General features: G+C 48.0%; 3 protein-coding genes across 8 annotated transcripts in view; 1 reads left to right on the top strand and 2 right to left on the bottom strand.

Annotated features, from left to right (window-relative positions):
- LOC125686463 (uncharacterized) overlaps positions 1–12,479 on the bottom strand; it is a 41,817-nt gene extending 29,338 nt beyond the window's left edge. The window contains exon 1 of the mRNA XM_048930455.1: positions 1,364–12,479. Coding sequence (XP_048786412.1) covers positions 1,451–2,476 — 1,026 coding nt within the window. The 5' untranslated portion in view covers positions 2,477–12,479 and the 3' untranslated portion in view covers positions 1,364–1,450. The remainder of the gene's footprint in view (positions 1–1,363) is intronic.
- The window catches only part of LOC125686461 (mesoderm induction early response protein 3-like), a 296,480-nt gene that overhangs the window by 23,621 nt on the left and 250,858 nt on the right, over positions 1–22,001 (top strand). The gene's annotated exons all lie outside the window — the stretch shown is intronic.
- LOC125686465 (uncharacterized) overlaps positions 1–22,001 on the bottom strand; it is a 187,120-nt gene that overhangs the window by 9,362 nt on the left and 155,757 nt on the right. The gene's annotated exons all lie outside the window — the stretch shown is intronic.

Below are 22,001 nucleotides of genomic sequence, written 5' to 3'. Positions count from 1 at the left end.
AATTTGGCCTGCGGGAAGATTTAGAATTGGCTACTTCCCTGTTAAAACACCAAGTTCGTGCTTCAGCTTTTCAATGCGGTCTTTCAAAAGCTGATTTTCAGTTACTAAAGTATTATTTCTTATATCTGCATGATTTAAGGCACTTAATAATGGCCATGCCACCATGGAGGCAGCCAGTTGTCTTTCTTCAGTAGTGAGGACATCCTTGCCAAGTCCTTGAAAATAGTCCGCCATGCGATACGGGGAGATATTGCCCATAACACGTAAGGGACCCCATTTTTCAATGATAGTAGCTAACTCATAATAGGGCGATCCCTCAAATCCTGGGATCTGCCCTGGAATCATTTTCTCTAGAGGAGTATTGTTCTCCCCCTTGACCCATTTACAGAAATTCCATAGAAAAGACATAATGTTAATTTTAGTATATTCAGCCTGCCTGGCTCGCCAAATGTATAATCAAGATGTTAAAATCACAATACAATTATATAATCAATAGATATCAAGATGTTATAATCTCAATATAATCAAGAAAATTAGGCAAAGTAAACAACGAACACAAAAGAGAATAAATGGAAGAGCTTACCCTTCAGCTGAGCTCACCAGAAGACACCAAGAAAAGTGATCTCCAGAAGATATCCTTCCCCTCTGGTAGCCAGCTCTTAAATAGGTCTAGGAGGGGTGGAGCCAGGCTCCCCCCCTTCCGGCAGCACAGCTGAATTGCCTTCACCTGTGCTCCTCTGGCTGACTCATGGCTCACCTCAGGTGATTAATCAGAGGTTCAGGCCGTGACTCAGCAGTTCCCATACACTGGTGCATGATAGGGAATATGGTAAATCCACTTGATGCCGTGATCTTTGGCCCAAGTATTTATAAGAGAATTTTTGAAATGAGTGCCATTATCTGACTCAATCCTTTCCGGGATGCCTTGTCGCCACAGGACTTGTTTCTCGAGACCCAGTATGGTGTTTCGGGCGGTAGCATGGGGTACTGCATATGTTTCGATCCACCCAGTGGTGGCCTCCACCATAGTAAGCACATAATGCTTACCGTTGCAAGATGGTGGCATGGTAATAAAATCAACCTGCCATGCCTCCCCATATTTGTACTTTTGCCATCGCCCTTCCTCCCAGAGAGGTTTCATCCTCTTGGCTTGTTTGATGATGGCACATGTTTCACAGTCATGAATAACCTGTGCAATGGCATCCACAGTTAAGTCCACCCCTCGGTCTCTAGCCCATTTGTATGTTGCATCTCTCCCTTGATGATCTGAGGCCTCATGGTCCCACCGGGCTAGGAATAGTTCACCCTTGTTCTGCCAGTCCCGGTCTATTTGAGCCACTTCAATTCTGGCAGCTCGATCTACCTGATGGTTATTTTGCTGTTCTTCAGTAGCCCGACTCTTGGGCACATGAGCATCTACATGGCGCACCTTTACAACCATATTCTTTGTTCAGGCAGCAATGTCTTTCCACAGTTCAGCAGCCCAAATAGGTTTACCCCTTCTTTGCCAATTATTTTGCTCCCACTGCTGCAACCACCCCCATAAGGCATTTGCTACCATCCATGAGTCAGTGTAAAGATAGAGCATTGGCCACCTCTCCCGCTCAGCAACATCTAAGGCCAGTTGGACAGCCTTTACCTCTGCAAATTGGCTTGGTTCGCCTTTCCCTTCAGTGGCCTCTGCAACTTGTCGTGTGGGGCTCCACACAGCAGATTTCCATCTGCGATGATTTCCCACAGTACAACGTGATCCATCTGTGAACAGGGCATATTTCTTTTCTTTTTCTGGTAGTTCATTGTATGGTGGGACCTCTTTAGCACGTGATACTTCTTCTCCTGGTGGTGTTCCAAACTTTTTGCCTTCAGGCCCCTCCATGATGACCTCTAGGATTCCTGGACGGCTGAGGTTCCCCATCCGTGCTCGTTGTGTAATCAGTGCAATCCACTTGCTCCAAGTGGCATCAGTAGCATGATGGGTAGAGGGAACCTTTCCCTTGAACATCCAGTTCAGCACTGGCAGTCGAGGTGCCAGAAGGAGCTGTGTGTCAGTACCAACTACTTCGGAAGCAGCCCGAACGCCCTCATATGCAGCTAAGATCTCCTTCTCAGTTGGAGTGTAGCGCTCTTCAGACCCTCTGTACGCCCGACTCCAGAATCCCAGGGGTCGGCCTCGGGTCTCTCCTGAGGCTCTTTGCCACAAAGTCCAAGTGGGACCATTCTCTCCAGGAGTGGTATAGAGGATGTTCTTTATACCCTGTCCCTTCCGTACTGGCCCTAGGGCCACGGCACGGGCTGTCTCCTGTTTAATCTGTTCAAAAGCCTGCTGCTGCTCAGGGCCCCATGTAAACTCATTTCTCATTCGCGTCACATGATAAAGGAGGCTTACAATGAGGCTGTAGTTTGGAACATGCATTCTCCAAAAGCCCACTGCACCCAGAAAAGATTGTGTCTCTCTTTTGCTAGTGGGTGGAGACATGGCAGTGATTTTGTCGATCACATCTGTCGGGATGTGACGACGGCCATCTTGCCACTTTATACCTAGGAACTGAATCTCCTGGGCAGGTCCTTTCACTGCTTCGCTTAATAGCAAAACCAGCACTCAGAAGAATTTGGATTATTTGCTCTCCTTTCGTGAAGGCTTCTTCTGCTGTATCGCCCCACACAAGTATGTCATCAATGTACTGCAGGTGCTCAGGAGCACTGCCCTGTTCCAATACATTTTGGATCAACCCATGGCAAATGGTCGGGCTGTGTTTCCACCCCTGGGGCAAACGGTTCCAGGTATACTGAACGCCCCTCCATGTGAAAGCAAACTGTGGCTTACATTCTTTGGCCAAAGGGATGGAAAAGAAGGCATTAGCAATGTCAATGGTGGCATACCATTTGGCCGCTTTTGACTCCAGTTCATACTGGAGTTCTAACATGTCCGGCACATCAGCACTCAGTGGGGGTGTGACTTCATTCAGGCCATGGTAGTCCACCGTCAGCCTCCATTCTCCACTGGCTTTACGCACTGGCCATATGGGGCTGTTAAAAGGCGAGTGAGTTTTGCTGATCACTCCCTGTCTCTCTAGTTGGCGAATTAACTTATGAATGGGGAGTAAAGAATCCCTGTTAGTGCTTGCTAAAAAAAAAGAGGGTTAATGAATTGAAGCCAACAAGAGGAGGAATGAAAAAAAAGAAGAAAAAAAGAAAAAAAAGGAAAAAAAGGCACTACCCAGACTAAGTAGTGCTCAAAGTTTACAAATATCCCAGAACACTGGCAGTACGCCTAATCTTTCAAGGTCAGGTTTTCCAGCACAGAAACCTGAACTACTGATAATGCTCCTTAACGAAGCTCTCTAAGAGCAGAGAGAAAAAGAGATTCGTTCTAAAAGCTAAAAAGCAGTCGAGCCCCACGTTGGGCGCCAAAAATCAGTCACGGAGTTGAGCAGATCAATCTATGTCCGTGACAGGGGCGACAGGCCTCTGCCCTCCCCCCCCACCCTAGTCCCACAAAAATGGGAAAGAAGGAAGGGAGGAAAAGAACAGCGGCAACAATCTATGGAGGAAAACTTTTTTTACTATAATATCAGAATACAAGATCACACAATATATACAATTTAATTGAATATTGGGATTAATAAATCAGACAAGATGAGAGAGAGAGAGTTCCCAGGGCCGAGTCAAATCTGAAAAGCTTGGAACGGCTAGGAAAGCACCTCCAGCACCCACTGCAAGGCAGCAAGAGAGCGCCCCCCCTACCCGGATGGGCCAGATCCTGTGACTTCTGTAATGTACAGGGATTGGGGCATTAACACTTTAATACCCCATACTCTACATGATGTTTTGATGTGGAATACTGAAACCCAAAATAAAAACAAAGAAACAAACAAAAAAAAACTACACAGAACCCTGAAAAAGATAACACACTATAATGGAATCCAATACACTATAATTAGAATTGGTGGTAATAAATCTAATAAAATTAGAGAGTGTCTGCGAAGGCCTTACTCTAAGCAAGCTGGAATGATATGGTACCAGCAAACAGAGACAAGCCAGAGAGTTGAAAAGGAACAAACTGGCGTCTCATTATCCACGAACACTTTTTATCTTTTCCCTCTGAGTGGAAATGGTAACAGAACAGCGAACAGTCCTTTGGGAGATGTAGTTCTTCTCTTCAGGTACCTGCAACTGGAGTATTAACTCTTTAACTCCGAGTGCACTACATGATGTTATGATGTGGAATACCAATAACCAAAAATCATAAAACCACGACATTCCACCCCTTATTCCTCATCTCTACATCATGCTTAATATATACAAGCAATAATTAACAAGCATTAAACACACGCACACATATATATATATACATGGTATTACTGACTGCACTCCCCCAACATCAAATTCCCTTGAGGTACATACTCAACATACCAATTTTCCTGCATCACCCACCATGTGGACCTAGGTCCCTGGGCCAAAGCAGTTCTTCGAAGAGGTTTGGCCTTTCCAGAAACTGGAAAGACCCAAACTGCTTTTCCCAACATGTTCTTTACATGTACTACAGGGACCTTATCTCTTTCTACAGTATGTAGAGAGCTGGATTGAGCAGGACCATCGCAATTGATCGATCCTCTAGTATTGACCAACCAGGTGGCTTCTGCTAAATGCTTCTCCCAATGCCTGAATGCTCCACCACCCATTGCTTTCAACACGGTTTTTAACAACCCATTGTAGCGTTCAATTTTACCAGAAGCTGGTGCATGATAGGGGATATGATAAATCCACTCGATGCCATGATCTTTGGCCCAAGTATTTACAAGAGAATTTTTGAAAAGAGTCCCATTATCTGACTCAGTTCTTTCTGCAGTGCTATGTTGCCATAGGACTTGTTTTTCAAGACCTAATATGGTGACTAGATCAATCTATGTCCGTGACAGGGGCGACAGGCCTCTGCCCTCCCCCCCCACCCCAGTCCCACAAAAATGGGAAGGAAGGAAAGAAGGGAGGAAAAGAGCAGCGGCAACAATCTATGGAGGAAAACTTATTTTACTATAATATCGGAATACAAGGTAACACAATATATACAATTTAATTGAAACTGAGATTAATAAATCAGACAAGATGAGAGAGAGAGTTCCCAGGGCCGAGTCAAACCTGAACAGCTTGGAACGGCTAGGAAAGCACCCTCCAGCACCCACTGCAAGGCAGCAAGAGAGCGCCCCCCCCCACCCGGAAGGGCCAGATCCCGTGACTTATGTCATGTACAGGGATAGGTACCTGGAATTGGGGCGTTAACACTTTAATGCCCCGTACACTACATGATGTTTTGATGTGGAATACTGAAGCCCAAAAACAAAAAAACATAGAACCATGACAAAATGTAAGGTTGATCCAAATAGAAGGGAGAACAGTGACAATCACACATTTAACAATAACAAATAAATAAATCATAGAATCATAGAATCACCAAGGTTGGAAAAGACCTAAAAGATCATCCAGTCCAACCGTTCACCTATTCCCAATAGCTCCCACTAAACCATGTCCCTCAACACAACTTCCAGCCTTTCCTTGAACATCCCCAGGGTTGGTGACTCCACCACCTCCCTGGGCAGTCCATTCCAGTGCCTGACCACCCTTTCTGAAAAGTAATACTTCCTAATGTCCAGCCTGAATCTCCCCTGCCGTAGCTTGAAACCATTCCCCCTGGTCCTATCACTAATGACACGAGAGAAGAGGCCGACCCCCAGCTCACTACAACCTCCCTTCAGGAAGTTATAGAGAGCAATGAGGTCTCCCCTGAGCCTCCTCTTCTCCAGGCTGAACATTCCCAGCTCCTTCAGCCTCTCCTCATATGGCCTGTGTTCCAGACCCCTCACCCCAAATAAAACACAAAACATAGTACTATTGCAACCAAAATACAAAATGTAACAGCACACATCAACTTGCCACAGACACAACCCCATGTACACTGAAATAAAGCAAATAAGTAACCAACTCATCTTTTCCTTATGAGTTTAACTTTCGACGGTGTACTTTCCTTGACAGACCAAGTAGTTCCTCAGCATCTTGGAATAACCTCCTATACCAATACTGTAGTTACTCCACGTGCCTTATTAGTTATACATGGGAATCCCTCTGGCCACTGTAAAAAGGTATCAGTTCGTACCAACATACAGCGATACCCCCCTTTTCTTAGGAGTTCCAAGAAATCAATTTGCCATTGTTGCCCTCCCTTCTAAATCATTAATTAGATTGCTATCTTCTCTAGAATATTTTACAGGTTCTGATTCAGGTTTAGAGATTTTAAGTTTACCGTCTAGAATTAAAGCCTTCTTCAACTACCTGTCCTGCCACCCATCATCTTATTTCCAGTTTCCTGTACAGTGTTACCTTTCTGATGTCCTTTACAATGCATAATAGCACGCTCTTTGGTAGATTTACATCATGTTGTTTTGCTTGTGTGTGCAATCCTTGCTCTTTTCAGATGGTACTACGAGTGTGTAGCATCCCAAATACATAATTAGCATCTGTCCATATCATTAAGGCTCCTGTCCAGGCAGTTATTTCAGCCTTTTGAGGGAAAGGGCTTCGATTACCTTGTCAGTTGCAGCTACTGCATATCCTGCCTTACAGTTTCCTTATCTCACAAAACTGCTACCGTTGGTAAACCAGGTGTCTTCTGCATCTTCTAAGGGTTTGTCCTTCAGGTCCAACTGGCTGGAATATGCAGCTTCAGTTGTTTCAAAGCAGTCATGAAATACTGCTTTGGTTCTCCAGGAGTTCCGCTAAGGAAATGTACTGGGTTGACAATATTAGTTACAATTAATTCTACATCATCCTGCTCTACCAGGATGGCCTGGGATTTCAGGAACCTTTGGGGCGAGAGCCAATGCCCCTCTTTTACCTCCAATACAGTAGACACTGTATGAGATATTAAAACTGTTATTCTTTGGCCTAGCATAACTTCATTGGCTTCTTGAATATTGAGTAGTAGTACAGCCACCACCCTCAAGCACCCCGGCCATTCCTTACTCACTTCATCAAGCTGTTTGGAGAAGTGCGCCCCTGCCCTTTGATAGGGTCCAAGGTTCTGGGCAAGGACTTCCAAGGCCATTCCTTGTTTTATTATGTGAGCATTTCTGGTAGCCCCAGAGCAGAGGGCCTTCATGAGTTCTTATTTCAGCTGAGGGAATGCCCACCTTGCCTCCCCGTTTCATATAATATTTTGGCTTTACCAACAGTCCGTAGCTGCGTATCCACGGTCGGCAACATCCTGTCATTCCTGGGAACGCATGGAGTTCCTTGGCAGTTTGTGGCTCAGGGGTTTGGCAGATGGCTTCTTTCCTGACAGTCGTTAAGGGTTGAAGTCCAGCTGTAATCTCATATCCCAAACATGTTGCATACTGTGGACTTGTGCTTTCTGTTGAGAAACTTGATAATCATTTAAACCAAGAAATTCAGCAAACTCACAGTCCATTGCACACTGTCCTCTTTTGTTTTTTTTGTGACATCCACGCACTGCAGTAAGGTTCCACCCTGGGATGGAGGAACCCAAGTCTCCGGTTCATAAGTTGACCAGTTCTCAAAAATCACTGAGCTGTTCTCACAACCCTGGGTAACACTGTTCAGACTGAGTCTTTTCTCCCCATACTGGGGCTTTTCTATTCAAAGGCAAATAACCTTAGGCTTCCTTTGGCCAAACCGGGCAGAAAGGGCATCCTTCAAATCCAGAAGGTAAACTCCACTTACTCATTCCTTAACTTGGTTAATGAAGTGTATGGATTTTTCACCACCGAGTGTATGCATTCAACTGTTCTATTACTTGCCCTCAAATCTTGTACCAAACTATAGCACTTGCTTTCCAAATTTTTGCTGTTGTTGGCAGGTTTGGAGTATTGTATTGAGATTCATATTCAATTAGTAATCCAAATTATCCCAAAATTATCAATTATTTCTTTTATCCGCCTACAGTCACATATCCTCAAAGGGCACTGCTTTACCCTGACTGGGCTAACTCTTGCTTATGACTTCACTTCTATTTAGGACTGCATTTTAGGCTCTGCCAGATATCCCTGATACCCACACTCCTAAGCATATCTTACTCAAGATTTCTGTAACTTCTGGGGCTACAACCTTGTTTTTCCTAGTTTATGTTAAAGGCAGACTTACAATTCTCAATCAGTTAATGTTGTTTGATCCTTAGCTCCAGTTTTATTTAATTTCTTGCTAGAGCATCCTGGCATGTACAAGAATTTATGTATTCCTACTTGTTTTCTCAGCCTATATTTAATTGATCCCAAAAAGTAAGCCTTATCTTATTGGGCATTAGCTCCTACTGCTGTTACAAAATCACCAATGTCTGTTAAGAGGCACCCGCATCCACCAAAAGATAAACCACTTGATCCTGCTCCCCTAGCTGCAATTTAACCAGTGGATCTGCTAGAGTAAACTTCCCAAATTCCCATCCTTCATCTTTGCAACCAGAAACGGTTCCCTCTTTCTCAGTAATTTATACTTTATTTTCATTCCAGTGGGGCGCAGCCCACTCTGGGCTCTTCCAGCCCTTCTCCAGTGCTGCAACAGTAACAGCTACTGTTATTCCCAATTTCTTACTGTCTCTGTTTCTCAATCAGTTTTTGTTTGTTTTGTTTTTCCTTCACATCGCTCACCTCTCTTCAGTCCTGACATCCCTGTTACACCCTTTGCCTTCCTCAGACTGTGTCCTTTTCAAACTTTTCACTTTCCAAACTCATCATTACATAAACTACTAACATCATATTTCAGTTTTACCTCCTCCTCTCCGGAGGCTTCCAGTGCTAATACTGGGATTTCGGGTTTCCTAGATCTCTGCAGAGGCTGTTCTCTCTACAAGGGGAGACTACAAGGAAGTTGCTAAGGTATGCAGGGAGGAAGTCCGGAAGGCAAAAGCCCATCTTGAACTTAGATTGGCCACTGCAGTAAAGGAGGATAAGAAATCCTTTTACAAATATATCAATGGCAAGAGAAGAACCAGGGATAATCTCTGTCCTTTAATTGATGTGGCAGGGAATGTGACCACGGAAGACAAGGAGAAGGTTGAGGTCTTCAACGCCTTCTTTACATCTGCCTTTAATAGTCAGACCAGTTATCTTCAGGACACTTTGTGCCCTGATCTGGATATCTGGGCTGATACACAGAATGTCCCCCCGGAGATTGAGGTGGAGGCCGTTAGGGAGCTCCTCCTCCATCTGGACAGTCACAAGTCCATGGGACCGGATGGGCTTCATCCTAGGGTGCTGAGGGAGTTGGCGGGGGTGATTGCTAAGCCGCTCTCGGCTATCTACCAGTGCTCCTGGTTGACTGGAGAGGTTCCAGAGGATTGGAGGCTTGCTGATGTGACTCCCATCTACAAGAAGGGCCGTAAGGAGGATCCGGGGAACTACAGGCCTGTCAGCCTGACATCAGTGCCAGGGAAGGTCATGGAACAAATCCTCGTGGGAGAGATCACACGGCTCGTGCGTGATGTCCACGGGATCAGGCCCAGCCAGCATGGGTTCATGAAAGGCAGGTCGTGTTTGAACAACCTCATCTCTTTCTACGACTGGGTGACCAGACTGGTAGATCACAGAATCACACTGGTAGATCACAGAATCACAGAATCACCCGGGTTGGAAGGGACCTCAAGGATCATGTAGTTCCAATCCCCCTGCCTAGCAGGGCCACCAAACATACACATTTAGATCAGGAAAGATAGATAGATAAATATAGATGAGGGAAAGGCTGTTGATGTCGTCTACCTAGACTTCAGCAAAGCCTTTGACATGGTCTCTCACAGTATCCTTCTGCGGAAACTGGCTGCCCGTGGCTTGGACAGTTTTACCCTCCATTGGATAAGGAACTGGCTGGAGGGCCGTGCTCAATAGGTGGTGGTCAATGGAGTGAAGTCTAGCTGGTGACCTGTTTCAAGTGGTGTCCCCCAGGGGTCGGTGCTGGGGCCCATCCTGTTTAATATCTTCATTGACGACTTAGATGAAGGGATTGAGTGTACCCTGAGTAAGTTTGCAGATGACACCAAGTTGGGAGGTGGTGTGGATCTGCCTGAGGGTAGGGAGGCCCTGCAGAGGTATCTAGATAAGTTGGATCGCTGGGCTGAGGTGAATGGGATGAGGTTCAACAAGGCCAAGTGTTGGGTCCTGCACTTTGGCCACAACAACCCCATGCAACGCTACAGGCTTGGGGATGAGTGGTTGGATGACTGTGAAGAGGAAAGGGACCTGGGAGTGTAGGTTGATGCTCGGCTGAACATGAGCCAACAGTGTGCCCAGGTGGCCAAGAGGGCCAACGGCATCCTGGCCTGCATTAGAAATAGTGTGGCCAGCAGGAGCAGGGAGGTGATCGTCCCCCTGTACTCGGCACTGGTGAGGCCGCACCTCGAGTATTGTGTTCAGTTTTGGGCCCTCACTACAAGAAAGACATTGAGGCCCTGGAACGTGTCCAGAGAAGGGCAGCGAAACTGGTGAGGGGTCTGGAGCACAAGGCTGATGAGGAGCAGCTGAGGGAGCTGGGATTGTTCAGTCTGCAGAAGAGGAGGCTCAGGGGAGACCTCATTGCACTTTACAACTTCCTGAAGGGAGGTTGTGATGTAAAAGGGTCTGGCCTCTTCTCCCAGGCAAATAGTAGGACCTGAGGAAATGGACAGAAGTTGTACCAGAGGAGGTTTAGGTTGGACATGAGGAGAAACTTTTTCTCTCAGAGGGTGGTCAGGCACTGGAACGGCCTGCCCAGGGAGGTGGTGGAGTCGCCGTCCCTGGCAGTGTTCAAGGGGCGCCTGGATGAGGAGCTACGAGAGCTGGTTTAGTAGCTTGTGGTACTAATAGGAATGGGAGGGGGGTTGGACTAGATGATCTTGCAGGTCGTTTCCAACCTTGCGATTCTGTGATTCTATGATTCTCTTCCACCTTTTTCCGTGAGGCTATAAGCAGCCCCTGGGAGGGGCTCTCCCTCAGCTAGCTCCCGCCCACCTAACGTACCCGGTGAAAAAAGGATGTTGCTGCCCACTGCTAACTGCTAACAGGGAGGGCAGGCAGTGTGTGAGCACAGCCTGCGCTGCCCATTGCCGCACCCGTAGGTGTGCGAGGTTGGTCTTGTGGCAGGACACGTAATTGTTCTTGTCCTTGCTCAGGTGACCGCTCTCCCACTCACTGACCCAGAGACTGTAAGTTCAAACATGGTCTCTACCAGACGGCGGGCTTGCTCCAAGAAGACTGTGGCAACCCAGACAGAGGGACTGCCCAGAACTGTGGCAGTTCAAGTCTCTGGCTGCAGGGATTGCCTGAGTCTGCTGCTGCTGGGGGACAATGGGAGGGATGCCACCTGCGTGAGGTGCAAGCAGGTGGATGAGCTGCTCAGCCTTGTGGTGGAGCTTAGGGAGGAGGTGGAGAGGTTAAGATCCATTAGAGACTGCAAGAGGGAGATAGACTGGTGGTGTAACTCTCTGCGAGAAACAAGCAGAGATTGCAACCCCCAGCCTGTAGTGGACTCTCTCCCTTGCCGTAGTCAAACCGAGAGAGCTGACTTGAGAGGAGAAGAGGAATGGCAGCACGTCCCACCTCAGCGACACAGGCGGCGCCCTTCCTGACCTACCTCGGTTCCTCAAGTGCCTCTAAGTAATAGGTTTGAAACCCTGGAACTGGAGGGTGAGGAGGCTGAGAATGAGGTGGTGAAACAGCCTCCGAGCTTTGCCAAGGAGAGGCGGTCGGCTCCACGCTTGAAGACCGCCTCTTCCAGTAAAGAAAGGAGGGTGATAGTTGTAGGTGATTCCCTTCTAAAAGGAACTGAGGGCCCTATATGTCGACCTGACCCCACCCGGAGGGAAGTGTGCTGCCTCCCTAGGGCACGGGTCAGGGACATCTCTAGAAAGCTTCCTGGGCTTATTCACCCATCTGACTACTACCCCTTATTGGTAGTTCAGGTTGGCAGTGATGATGCTGCCAAGAGAAGCCTAAGGGCTATCAAGAATGACTTCAAGGGCCTGGGGAGGGTACTGGATGGTGCGGGAGTGCAGGTGGTCTTCTCTTCTATCCCTTCAGTGGTGGGGAAGGACACTGAGAGGATAAAAAATACCCTCCTCATCAATAAATGGCTTAGAGGCTGGTACACGCACAAGAACGTTGGTTTGTTTGACCATGGGGCAATTTACTCAGCTCCTGGCATGACGGCTGCAGATGGAGCTCACCTGTCTGCAAGGGGTAAAAGGATCCTAGCCCAGGAGCTGGCAGGCCTCATTGAAAGGTCTTTAAACTAGGTAAGAAGGGGGAAGAGGACAAAATGAGGGCTGCTGATGTTCAGGTAGTTTGAGGTTCAAAAGAGAACTTGATGGGTGATGAGGGTGGAGTTCGAAGGGATGGAGTGTGGCAGGAGAATGCTGCTTCCCTAAAGTGTCTATACACTAATGCGCGCAGTATGGGAAATAAACAGGAAGAATCACAGAATCACAAGGTTGGAAACGACCTGCAAGATCATCTAGTCCAACCACCCTCCCATTCCTATCAGTGCCACAAGCTACTAAACCATCTCTCGTAGCTCCTCATCCAGGCGCCTCTTGAACACTGCCAGGGATGGCGACTCCACCACCTCCCTGGGCAGGCCGTTCCAGTGCCTGACCACCCTCTGAGAGAAAAAGTTTCTCCTAATATCCAACCTAAACCTCCTCTGGTATAACTTCTTGCCAGAGTTGGAGATCACATGGCTACGAACTCATTGCGATCACGGAGACGTGGTGGGACAGCTCACATGACTGGAATGTTGTCATGGAGGGCTATGTGCTTTTTAGGAAAGATCGGCCGGCGAGGCAGGGTGGTGGAGTTGCTGTTTATGTAAGAGAGCAGCTAGAATGTATTGAACTCCACCTGGGGGAGAGAGGTGTAGCAGTGGAGAGCTTGTGGGTGAGAATCAAGGGGTGGGCTGGTATGGCTGACACTGTTGTGGGAGTGTGCTACAGGCCCCCGATCAGGAGGAGGAGGTTGATGAGGCCTTCCACAAGCAACTGGAAGCAGCGTCACCCACAAGCAACTGGAAGAAGCGTCACGATCCCAGGCGCTGGTGCTTATGGGGGACTTCAATCATCCAGATATTTGCTGGAAAAGCAATGTGGCCAGGCACGCACGGTCCAGACGGTTCCTGCAATGTGTTGAAGACAACTTCCTGATGCATGTGGTTGAGGAATCGACGAGGAGAGGGGTACTGCTGGACCTTATTCTCACTAATAGAGAAGGGCTCGTCAGGGAAGTAAAGGTCGGGGGCAGCTTGGGTTGTAGTGACCACGAGATGGTGAAGTTCAAGATCCTGAGTGGAAGAAGTAAAGCAAAAAGTAGGATTGCTACCCTGGACTTTAGGAGAGCCAACTTCGATCTCTTCCGGGACCTACTTGGAGCTATCTCGTGGGCTAGGGTGTTGGAAGGCAAGGGGGCCTGTGAGAGCTGGTCGGCATTTAAGCAGCTCTTCTTCCAAGCTCAGGATCGGTGCGTCCCTGTGAGGAAGAAATGGGGAAAGGGTGGCAGGAGACCTGTGTGGATGAGCAAGGAGCTCGTGCACAAACTCAAAGGAAAGAAGAAGGCCCATGAAATGTGGAAAAAGGGTCTGACTACTTGGGAAGAATACAGGAATGTTGTCAGGGTCTGCAGGGATGCGACAAGGAAGGCTAAAGCCCGCCTGGAATTAAATCTGGCAAAGGGGATAAAGGATAATAAAAAAGGTTTTTTCAAGTACATTAACAGTAAAAGGAAGACTAGGGAGAATGTGGCTCCCCTGCTAAGTGACGGGGGTGTTCTGGTAACGGGGGATGAATCACAGAATCACAAGGTTGGAAACGACCTGCAAGATCATCCAGTCCAACCACCCTCCCATTCCTATCAGTGCCACAAGCTACTAAACCATCTCTCGTAGCTCCTCATCATGCTGAGAAGGATGAGATACTGAATGCCTTATTTGCTTCTGTCTTCAGTGAAAAAGCTCCCCCTTGGGAATCCGAGACCCTGGAGGTTAGTGAGAGGATCTGGGGAATGGAAGACCTCCCTTCAGTCAGGGAAGAGGTGGTCCGGGAGCACCTAGGCATCACCAATGTTCACAAATCCATGGGACCCGATGGGATGCATCCACGGGTGCTGAGGGAGCTGGCAGAGGGGATTGCTGAACCGCTTTCTGTCATCTTTGAGAGGTCTTGGAGGACGGGGGAGGTGCCTGAAGACTGGAGGATAGCCAATGTCACTGCGGTCTTCGAAAAGGGCAAGAAGGAAGAACCAGGCAATTATAGGCCAGTCAGCCTCACCTCTGTCCCTGGAAAGGTGATGGAACAGCTTGTGCTGGATGTCATCTCCGGACAACTGGAAGAAAAGGAGATTATCAAGAGTACTCAGCATGGGTTCACCAAGGGGAAGTCGTGCTTGACCAACCTGGTAGCCTTCTATGATGTTGTCTCTGGCTGGGTGGATGGGGGGAGAGCAGTGGATGTAGTCTACCTTGATTTCAGCAAGGCATTTGATACTGTCCCCCACGACATCCTCATAACAAAGCTGAGGAAGTGTGGGATAAACGTGTGGACAGTGAGGTGGGTTGAGAACTGGCTGACTGGCAGAGCGCAGAGGGTCGTTGTTGGCGGTGCAGAGTCCGGTTGGAGGCCTGTAACTAGCGGTGTTCCTCAGGGGTCGGTGCTGGGTCCGGTCTTCTTCAACATCTTCATCAATGACCTTGATGAGGGGATGGTGGCCACCCTCAGCAAGTTTGCTGATGATACGAAGTTGGGAGGATTGGCTGACACGCCTGAAGGCCGTGCTGCCATTCAGCGAGACCTGGACAGGCGGGAGAGCTGGGCAGAAAAAAACCGGATGAGGTTTAACAAAAGCAAGTGTAGAGTCTTGCATCTGGGGAGGAAGAATTGCATGCACGGGTACAGGTTGGGGGATGACCTGCTGGAGGGGAGCTCTGCGGAGAGGGACCTGGGTGTCCTGGTGGACGACAGGTTGGCCATGAGCCAGCAGTGTGCCCTTGTGGCCAAGAGGGCCAATAGCATTCTGGGATGCATTAAAAAGAACGTGGCCAGCAGGTCGAGGGAGGTGATCCTCCACCTCTACTCTGCCCTGGTGAGGCCTCATCTGGAGTACTGCACCCAGTTCTGGGCTCCCCAGTACAAAAAAGACAAGGATCTCTTGGAAAGAGTCCAGTGGAGGGCCACGAAGATGGTGAGGGGCCTGGAGCATCTCCCCTATGAGGAAAGGCTGAGTGAACTGGGTCTGTTCAGCCTTGAGAAAAGAAGACTGAGAGGGGACCTGATCCAGGTCTATAAATATCTAAGGTGTGGGGGGCAGAATGGCGAGGCCGGACTCTTTTCAGTGGTGAGTGGAGACAGGACAAGGGGAAACGGCCGGAAACTGCAGCATAGGAAGTTCCGCACAAACGTGTGCAAGAACTTCTTTACAGTGAGGTGACGGAGCACTGGAACAGGCTGCCCAGGGAGGTGGTGGAGTCTCCTTCTCTGGAGATGTTCAAGACCTGCCTGGATGCCTACCTGTGCGACCTGGTGTAGGGAACTGCTTTGGCAGGGGGGTTGGACTCTATGATCTCTGGAGGTCCCTTCCAACCCCTACAACTCTGCAATTCTGTGATTCTGTGCCCTGTCCTCTCCGCCTCCCCCTTTGCAAGTACTGTTGTTTACAGCAGCAGTCTCCATCTGCAGCTCACCATCTCACACCAAGTTCTGCTCGCGGGGCAATGGTGCGGGGGGGTTACTGTCATGCCAGCACAGATAAACTCACTTTCTATTCACCCCTATTTCCTTTGTACATTATTCCACTATTCATACCCTAAGTTACACTTCCACATACCCACAATTCTATTTCTGTATACCATTAACAATTACCTTTCTTATACCATCAAAACAGTTTGCCCCTTTCCGTTCAAAATCCACAAACCAAACCATACAGTTCTTCAACTTCCACAAACACCCAGCATTTGGTCTCTCATGATTAGGGTACTCAATTATACAACTGGTCCTTTTATGTTCTGGTTTCTTATTCAATATTCCCCCTCTGGCTCAGCAGCAATGTTTCTCCAGTGAGCCAAAATACTTCTCATTATCACTTTAGACTCCCCTTGATCCATAACAGCCTTGTACACAAATAACATAACACTTTCACGACATAAACATTTAACAACAACAAAGACAATAATCAGTACAATTTATCCTAAGGATCCTTCCTCACTCTGCCTACCTCCGGGGCCCAACCTTCCCTCTGTATTCCTTTACTATGATCTATAGCATATGTATGTCCATCATCATCCCAATCTCATTTCATTTAAATGAACAAAATATGTACGTAGGAACAAATAACACAGAGAACAAAACTTTCTCCTCATCTGTCTATGGCCGCTTCCCTCATGGGAGAACGAAACAGTGGACTGGGAATCTGCTCTCGCTCCATAGCTCAGCTACGTCTCACTCTCCCCACACTCACACAATACCGGCTTAGTCAAAATATAAGTTCGAAATTTCTTAGTTTGTAATTCTAATTTCCTCAGAGGATACCCCAAATATTCTGATGGTATTAATTCATATACATGGTACCGAACATTTACAACAGATGGTAATAGCAATTATACAACCTATAACTCCTGTTATCACAACCAGGAGAACCCAGATAACCATTTCACAGGATACCACTATATCCTGTCCCCTTACCCCACATACGACTTACAAGGTCCGTTTGTGGGTGCTCCCCCAAGGAGCTGCTCGCCAGAGCCTGCCCGCCCCAGCTGGCAACCTACCAAACCTGTGAGCTCACTTCCCAGGGGCAGCAGCAAGGCTATGCTGGTTATGCAAGGCCATGTAGGACATCTCCATAGGGCTTACGGGTCCCCTCATTCCATACACATACCTGGTCCGCCGATGGATCGTCCTTGACTGCTCCCGCAGTGATCGGATGAGGAAGGCGAGTCTTCTGAGAAATCTCAGGGCGTACCTAAGGCATCCCTCTTCTCAACTGGTCCTGCAGCTGAGCAGAGGGTGTCCCATCTGGGGTGCCAAATTGACGTGTGGAATCAAACTCTGTAACCCAAGTAAGATTACAAAGCAGGTACGGTTTATTCAGAGGTGTGCGGAGTCCGGGTGCAAGGGGGATAGATCCGCCTAACTTGCACACCGTCTAGAAAAATCATGCTACAGATATAGGCTGAAGTAATACATAATCAATATTTTTCCCAGAATTGAGATACATATTCATTATACCCCTGAGAGTTTGTTAGCATGCAGACCCTCCCCTCTTGCGTGTGCATAGTGGGTCATGGGATGAAGATTTGTTGTTTTCCTCGCGAAGGCTTCTGACTGTATTCGCTGTAAACTTCAGACCTTTCGGGGGGGCATTGCCCCAAACTGGTTTCTTCTTGCCCTGTGGACATAGAATCACCTCCCTGCCAAATGTCCTCGGGATGTTCTCAAACCCTTATCTTTATGGCCTTCATCCCCCTCACTATCCCAGACACAGTGTCTGCCATCCCTTATTTTCTAACAAGCTCTACATTCTTGCTTCTATAAACTGTCTCTAAATGTTCCTCTTCACCCCCCTTATTCTCAGTTACTATGAAGCCTTCTTGCCTTTTTACTTTCACTTATGGGGCCTGTCTCACCTTTCAGGACAATGTTTGCATGCCAGATAGAACTAGGGGCATTGTTACTTACTGACCCTCGAGAAACAACAACCTGCAGAAAAAGAGAGAGAACGTGGTGAATGCGATAGGCAGTGCCAGCAGGGCATCCCCTGCTTCAAGGTGCAATTTCCTCTCTCACCCATAACAGATTCTCTCTTGTTTTATTCTTCTCAGGGTCCGAAGGGTATTTTCCATTTGTACACTGCATCCACATGGCCAGTGCTTGATACAGAGCCCAAGTGGAACACCTGCTTGCAAAACATAATAAACTATCAGGGTTAGCTCTCTTAGCGTGCGCCTTTGCCTCAGGTGCTGCTTGGTCATGTTTTAAAAATCCTGATTAGTGCAACGAAAGAGAGTTAATCATTCTATAATACAGGGTTATCCCGTTGCCTGGGATTCCTTTCCAGGTTTTGTCTTTGCAAATCAAGAAAAAGCTAATTGATGGGCTGATGGCATCATAACCGAGCATTACTAATACATTGAAAGAGCCATTCCTGTAGATTACAGCACTGGTAACATTAAATCCTGTTTAATTCACATTCAATCTACTACTAAAATAAAAGAAGCACACAACAACCTAGATAACACCTAATAACTCTAATTCTTGAGACTGCATTGATAACACAGGAAAATCACCCACCATATCATACTACTACTACTGCTGCTATTTGCAATATAACAAGTTACAAAGCAATACCACAAAAATAAGCAGCACACAATCCCAGTCATTATAAAGGCTGGATGCTATTTCCTGCTTTGAGATGAGGCCGAACGTATTGTGCTAGAATCCACGTAGGGCCAGTCCATAATCTTTCTTGTGGTAAGTCTCCCGTATTCCCCCTTTTTATTAGGAATGGATTTCAATGTTAGACGAGTATGCTCAATGATAGCTTGTCCAGTGGAAGAATGAGGAATGCCTGTAATATGTCTAACCCCCCATTCTTGGAGGAAAGTTCGTGTAGCATGTCAAACGTTGGGGGTAGAGCCAAAGGCAATGGGGGGGAGGGCAGGGCGGGGCAGGATTGTGATTCTCCCACAGTCAGGGGTGGGGTCAGAGCCATGGATCGAACCCGGACCAGGGCTGCTTTCTGCACCGAGGGGCATGGGTGGGGGTGGGAGGGCAATGGGGAAGTGTCGAAAGAAAATCTTCCGTGTTGTATAATCAAGATGTGATAACCACAAAACAATTGTATAATAATAGACATCAAGATGTTATAATCTCAATATAATCAAGAGAATTAGGTAAAGTAAACAACGAACACAAAAGAGAATAAATGGAAGAGCTTACCCTTCAGCTGAGCTCACCAGAAAACACCAAGAGAGAGGATCTCCAGAAAAGATCCTTCCCCTCAGGTAGCCAACTCTTAAATAGGTCTAGGAGGGGTGGAGCCAGGCTCCCCCCCTTCCGGCAGCACAGCTGAATTGCCTTCACCTGTGCTCCTCTGGCTGACTCATGGCTCACCTCAGGTGATTAATCAGAGGTTCAGGCCGTGACTCAGCAGTTCCCATACACTCCACCCCTTCACAGCATGAACCAATTATCAGGTTAACTAAAGGGTAAGCTTTCCCTAATACAGAGATCCGGTATATCGCGACGCTTATACAATTTTATCGCCACGTGTGTTGGTACAGTTCAAGACAAGTGATGATTAGTGGATGTCTATATTCTTCTGTGGGCCAGTGCTCGATGATGTGACTGGAGGCATGAGGTCCTGAGGTGCAGGTCCGTTCTATGTTCCATCAGTCCCATGCAGACCATCACCGGATGTTGTACGTGATCTGACAGCAACACTGGAACGCTTGATGGCATTTTGTTCCTTCCGGTGGTCCTGAAGGCTCACAGACTCACGGGGAGTAATACAGATGTTTTACAGGTACCAGGAGGGGAAGGTCTGCTCTCCAGGGCAAGATACAGGCCGTAGTTCTGTCTTGGGTCAACACTTCCGCTTGTACTGGGGCACGTCCTGGCCGCCTGTACCACGCCTTCTGGCCGGATATCTGCGGCTGCATAATGATATCAGGCACCAAAGGAGGTGTCCTGATCTGCCACAGGGACATGATGGGGGTCCCTTTAGCAATAAAGACCGGAGTGTTGACCACAATATCAGTAGGCCATGTACCTATTACTGGAGGGACTACTGAGCCTCCCACCTCCAATAGTCTCCCCCAAGGTGCAAGTAGGCCACACCACTTGGTTCCTACCTGCACCTTCCAGGGCCATTTTATTTTATGGGTACCCAGCTCTAAATTCACAGGGGCAGGGAGCAGAAGATTATTTTCGTTACCAATCTGGGGTCTTACCTGATGATCAGCGCCCGTAATTTGGATCCTAAGCAGGGTGACCCATGTCATCTGCAACATTCTCAGGGCAGTGGGTCTGCCATCTCGAGGTCATTCATTCAGGTCCTGCAGGGTTTCATACAGTCTTTTTGTCCACCCCTGCAAGGACTGGGAGTCTGTCTTCAGGGCAGCCTTAAGAATACCATTATAACGTTCGATGAGGCCTGCCCCCGTTGGATTATATGGCAGGTGGAATCACCATTCGATGTTATTTTCTTCTGCCCAGCGTTGTATCATTGCACCAGTAAAATGAGTCCCTTGGTCGCTCTCGATGACTTGAGGTGTCCCGTAGGCAGACATCAGTTTAGTGAGTGCCTTGATGGTATATGCCTGGTTTGCTTTTGGTACGGGATAGGCCTGCATCAGCCCACTTGCAGTGTCGACACAGGTCAGGGCGTATCTTGCCCCTTCGGAACGAGGAAGGGGCCCGATGTAATCGACCTGCCATCGCTGGAGAGGATTGTGTCCCCTAGCAAGATGGGCTGTTGTTTCGGGCAACGATCTCGGTCTCATCTTGGAGCAAGCGTCGCAATCCTGGCATGCCTGGACGATATCAGATAGTTGTATGGGCAGTCCCCATGCCTTAGCAGCTGCCCACATTGTCTTTTGTCCAGCATGCCATAGTTTCTGATGTAACCAGCGGGCGATGTTCTCAGATGGTGAATTCTCAATCCATCAAACTCGGGCCAGTGTGTCGGCTTCATCGTTTCCCGGTGACTGTAGGGGCTGATGACCAGAAACATGGTAGACACGTACAGTCCTGTGTTTGACCGTATTCCATATACCTAACCACATGTCTTTGCCCCAGATTGGTCGGGCGTGGATAGTCCATTCCTGGGTGGCCCACTGTGCAATCCAAAGAGTGAGCCCCCGGTACACAGCCCAACTATCTGTGCAGATGTTCAGGCTACCATCACGGGGTTCCTTGGTTATAACCATCCACATGGCCCGCAGTTCTGCCCATTGGCTGCTCTGACCATCCCCCTCATCGAACCAGATTGTCTCGGTGGAAGGATGGTATGCTATTGCTCTCCACTTGCTCGGGTTGCCCTTGCTGGACCCATCTGTGTACCAGGCATCTTCAGGGATAGGACATTTTCCCTCCTGAACGGGACTCTTCTCTGGTGGAGCGACCAGTATTTCTTTTGGTGCATCACTGTGATACGTCACTGGGCCTAGGATCTTCTGGAGTTCTTCTTTCAAGGGTGATGAAGACAGACTGCTCCTTTGGCTAAGATAGGCGACCCATCGTGCCACTGTTTGTGCTTGGGCTACTCCTGTCTTAGGAAGGTGGTTCAGATCTTTCACCCACCCCTGAATTGGCAGAGTGGTCTTGACTATAACTGCAGTTGTTTGAGTTATTGGCACTATTGCCTGTAATGCCGAATAGGCAGCCAATAACTGTTTGTCAATCATACTGTATCTTCTGCTCCGTGCCAAACCTGAGATCAGAAACCAATGGGGGTCCGAACAGAACTCTGGCGTTGCCACAGGCCCCAACCGATGCCGTCTTGAGTAACATGAACGTCCAACTCAGCTGGGAGGGTAGGATCAAACATACCCAATGCCTGGGCTTGTTTAACTGCCACTTTTGCTTGTTGTAAAGCATCCTGTTCGGCTTTCCCCCAGTCCCATAGCTGCCCCTTTTTTGTGAGTCTGTATAGTGGCCTTAGCAGATGCGCTAGGTGAGGTATAAAGGAACGCCAATAACCCAATATACCTAGAAATTCTTGCAGCTGCTTTGATGTTGTAGGGACTGGGAACGCCTGAACCTTATCTATAACAGCACTGGGTAGCACTTTGGTCTTTCCTGACCAAACCACCCCCAGGAATTTTACGGACAGGCCAGGACCTTGCACCTTTTGGGCATTTAGAGCCCATCCCCTCTGTTGTAAATAGGCGGTTAATGAATCTGCTGCCTGTCCTACTGCCTCCAGTGAGTCGGATGTCAACAGGAGATCATCAATATAATGATATAGGTTAACATCATCAGGTTTTCT

This window comes from Lagopus muta, chromosome W (assembly GCF_023343835.1).
Source record: "Lagopus muta isolate bLagMut1 chromosome W, bLagMut1 primary, whole genome shotgun sequence".
NCBI classification, from domain to species: domain Eukaryota; kingdom Metazoa; phylum Chordata; class Aves; order Galliformes; family Phasianidae; genus Lagopus; species Lagopus muta.
This window is presented reverse-complemented; position numbering and strand designations above follow the sequence as displayed.